The 4,347-nt window shown below is 41.5% G+C and overlaps 1 protein-coding gene across 1 annotated transcript in view; it reads left to right on the top strand.

The window, feature by feature from the left end:
* Window positions 1–2,373, top strand: part of LOC101847718 (temptin-like) — a 4,622-nt gene extending 2,249 nt beyond the window's left edge. Inside the window, exons 2-3 of the mRNA XM_005097099.3 lie at window positions 1,279–1,432; window positions 2,192–2,373. Of these exons, the coding sequence (XP_005097156.1) occupies window positions 1,279–1,432; window positions 2,192–2,250 (213 nt within the window). The 3' untranslated portion in view covers window positions 2,251–2,373. The remainder of the gene's footprint in view (window positions 1–1,278; window positions 1,433–2,191) is intronic.
* The last annotated feature ends 1,974 nt before the right edge of the window (window positions 2,374–4,347 follow it).

The raw sequence follows: 4,347 nt of genomic DNA, 5'->3' as shown, positions 1-4,347 counted from the left end.
TGTGTGTGTGTGTGTGTGTGTGTATGTGTGAGTGTGTGTGTGTGTGTGTGTGTGTGTTTGTGTACGGATGTTTGAGCGAGCAGCTAGTCTATTATTTGATATAAAGTGTGTTAATGGGGTGTAAAACATCTAAAATTATAATTACAAAGACGCCAATCGGATTCTCAAAAAAGTACCGATTAATCAAGAATCTCCGTTTTAATGGGATGCTGTACCCCTCTGAGCTTTGGATGGCCCTGTAAAGTCACAGTAATATGGCTCCAAGATTACATATACATTATATAAACCGTTTCGATGGAGGATTTGGAAAAAATCTATTTACGATCAGTGCTGCAATAAGACATATAAAGAGTTACAAGGACTTCAAAATGAATTGTTGAGTGTTAACTGAGGCAAGGGTCGACTCCACGATACTCGTGCTGTAATCGCCTCTTTCATTGCATGACACTAAGTGAAACTGTTACGTTCGTAAAAATCAGTTGAACTGCATGTTGAAAAACCAGCAATCGACTACCCTTAATTGAGATCAAATAGGAGAACGAAAAAGAAGACTGTAAACAAGCATAGCTAGTTAAGTGTTTTTAAAAAACAATACATGTATTATTTTATCGATTAAAACCCTCTTTCAACAAAATATCGCCTTAACAGCGCAGACATTTTTGGTGGCGACAGAGGAATACGATGAATGGTTGGACATTTCCTTCCTACTTATGCAGTTGCGAGCGCCGTAAAACCCTATACTAAACAAACAAGAACTTTGTAATTCTGAAGTAGCGAAATGTCTGGAGAATTTTACTATCAATATTAACTCTCAGTATACGGCGAGCCAGTCCAAATGACCCACAGCATCGCCCTGTTGTTTACAGTCATAATAAAAATCTACAAAGCACCAGCACATTCATCTAGTCTATAATAAAGCTGTATGCTTGTTGAACGGATGATATATTCTCTATCAGTTTGGTGAGTATTTTGTTCAAATAAGTAAAAGAGGAGCGGAGTTATAGAAAAGTTTGTAATGCTGAGAACAATATTGGCTGACAAAGTTATCTGCACTAATGGTTGAAATAACCTTTCCGTAAACTAAAAGTTAATATTCGAATATCTCTGCCAAGACATATGTTTGTACTGAATACTGGGAGCTGTTCAAATACGATCAAATTCTATCTTCACAGGATATAAAACCTTCATGTGTCTACTTCCTGTCATGCTTACATATACAATAACATTCTGTCTGCACCGGATTTAAACCTTCATGTGTCTACTTCCTGTAATGCGCAGGCGTTCGCGGCGGCGGGTCACAAATGGACAGTATCCCTGTGCCAGGCTGACTCGGACAATGATGGTTTCTCCAATGGCAAAGAGGTTGGTGACCTCAGCTGTAAGTGGACCAAGGACAAACCAGTACCACTGTCCGCACCCATTGGACAGCCAGGCGAGTGACGTCATGCAAATATAAACATTTTAAGAAAAGAATGTTGATGATTTTACACCCCTATCGACGCAATTTAGATTATTTAGGAGGCAGGTTTTCGACCCTGCGGGGAAGATACAACATCCCTGAAAAAGAATGAGGTACTCGATCACAATTTTCTCCCCACTCAACTCGAGTCTCCTGTGGGCGATAATGAAGATCCTAACCACGACACCACAAACACCGGTCAGGTGTTGCATAGAAAATGAGGAAAGTCTAAATAAAATACGGTGTATGTGTCTTGGGTAAAGGGCACTCATACGGTAGTGTATGGACAAACAGTGATACGGATAAAAGACGAGGCAATGATGGGGTTGGGGGAAGGGGGGAGAGGGGGGGGGGTGGAGTTTTTTATGAACGGGATGGGTGGGAGTCGGCGACAAGATTTTAAAACGCAGTAACATGGAAATGCGTAGCGGGGAGGGGGGGGTGCAATATTATGTTTTAGTAAGAGTTTTACGGCATGCACTTGCAACACAATAAGTAAGTGTCGAAGATTAGAGGTGTTACAAGAGAGTAACAAACACAAAAAAGAAGGAGGAGAGATAAGGACGATATATGTTTGATAGGAAAGAAGGAGCAAACCACACTAGAGCCCCCACCAACCACCCACGTTCAATATTATGTGGCACAGGTAAATAGCATGGATTAAAAAAGAAGAGGGGCGGGGTTTGGGGTCATCGCGATGCTCACATAATCTAACAATTTCTGTTTCCGCAGGTATTTGTGAGCCGGTGAACAGTACCAAGTGCTCCAAACAGAGCTTTTCCTGTCCATGATTCCTCCCTCCCCCCCCCCCCCCCAATACACACACTTTCCGAGACAAGCCTCGTTTTTCCGAGACCAAGTCATTCAGTTCATTATTCATTAAAAAGCCCAGTAATAAATCACACTTTATTAACTTTTGTCGTGTCCCTTGATTTGTGTGTGTAAGTCAGTGTGTATGTGTGTGTGTGTGTGTGTGTGTGTGTGTGTGTGTGTGTGTGTGTGTGTGTATGTGTGAGTGTGTGTGTGCGTGCGTGTGTGTGTTTGTGTACGGATGTTTGAGCGAGCAGCTAGTCTATTATTTGATATAAAGTGTGTTAATGGGGTGTAAAACATCTAAAATTATAATTACAAAGACGCCAATCGGATTCTCAAAAAAGTACCGATTAATCAAGAATCTCCGTTTTAATGGGATGCTGTACCCCTCTGAGCTTTGGATGGCCCTGTAAAGTCACAGTAATATGGCTCCAAGATTACATATACATTATATAAACCGTTTCGATGGAGGATTTGGAAAAAATCTATTTACGATCAGTGCTGCAATAAGACATATAAAGAGTTACAAGGACTTCAAAATGAATTGTTGAGTGTTAACTGAGGCAAGGGTCGACTCCACGATACTCGTGCTGTAATCGCCTCTTTCATTGCATGACACTAAGTGAAACTGTTACGTTCGTAAAAATCAGTTGAACTGCATGTTGAAAAACCAGCAATCGACTACCCTTAATTGAGATCAAATAGGAGAACGAAAAAGAAGACTGTAAACAAGCATAGCTAGTTAAGTGTTTTTAAAAAACAATACATGTATTATTTTATCGATTAAAACCCTCTTTCAACAAAATATCGCCTTAACAGCGCAGACATTTTTGGTGGCGACAGAGGAATACGATGAATGGTTGGACATTTCCTTCCTAATTTTACTACTCATTGCCATTCCCTCTTCCTTTTTATAATTCTTCAACCCCCCCCCCCCCCCCCAATTCTGTTTCGTTTTCTACAGTCTCTTTTTACCCTTCTTTTTGCTATTCCTTCATTGCTCTTCCAAGCTCTTTTTTGCTATCGTTGTATTACATGTCTATGGTCATGGGATTTCCACGTTGGAAGTCAAAGGTACAGAGATGTCTGAGTTAAGGACTTATAAAATTAAATGATATCGGACCATAGAAATGAGGTGGAGTGTATATCATTCTGGAACGGCCTAGGAATTACCAGAGAGTTTTAGTATTACTGAGCCACAGGAAAAACAAAGAGCAGGCCTAATACATCACTTGACAAAACCTGAGGGATGCCTGTGACGTCGGGTTTATTTTTGGACATCAGGAATGGATGCATCATTAGCTCAGTTTGTATGGTGTTTGGCTAAGGTTACGATGCACTGATTCGAAATCAGATTGAAGTGTTCTTCGACCTGAGTTGTTCGGCTCTTCACATGGGCGTCTGTGGTGAAGAGGTTAGGCGCCTTGCCGTTGTACACAGAAGACTTGGGTTCTATTCCCGAGTGGGGAGAATTTGTATCAAGTATGTCCATCTTTCTTTTGAGACGTTTTATCCCTCTTAGCCAGAGTCGGCCATAACCGGCAGGGTCAAAGCCTACAACATGTTAGATCTAAACCGTGTCGACAGAGGGGCGTAAAACAGCTGCATAAAAAATAAGGTTCTTCACACATCTGGATCGGACCTATCGGAAAGGGCCTATCGGAAAGAGATGTTGATATCGGAAATCCACTATCAAATAATCTTTCAGTTTGAAAATTGTGTTATACTCATACCATACAACCAATGCAGCGGGAGTATTCTTAACACCAGCGACATGTTGGGGTGAGATGGGAAAGGAAACAATGACCATAGTTCGCTTTGAGCTGATTGGGATGATAATCAGAGCGAAAAGAAGAAAGAAGGGCAGACCACGCCAGTTTCCACCAGCAGGTAAACATTGACACGTTTTATTCAAATTAGAGAGGTCACTAAGCGAAGCCTGCGTGTATGGTCAAAATAACTGTTAGTCTCTAATGAGCCAAAAGTCACTTCACACCCCCTCCCCCCACCCCCTTTCCCCTCCCTCTTACCTCCCCCTTCTTCTCTGTCTCTCCCTCTCTCACATACACCGACAC

Source organism: Aplysia californica, unplaced genomic scaffold, assembly GCF_000002075.1.
Source record: "Aplysia californica isolate F4 #8 unplaced genomic scaffold, AplCal3.0 scaffold00146, whole genome shotgun sequence".
NCBI lineage: Eukaryota > Metazoa > Mollusca > Gastropoda > Aplysiida > Aplysiidae > Aplysia > Aplysia californica.
The sequence above is the reverse complement of the archived record's forward strand: the minus strand, read 5'-3'. Positions and strand labels throughout refer to the sequence as shown.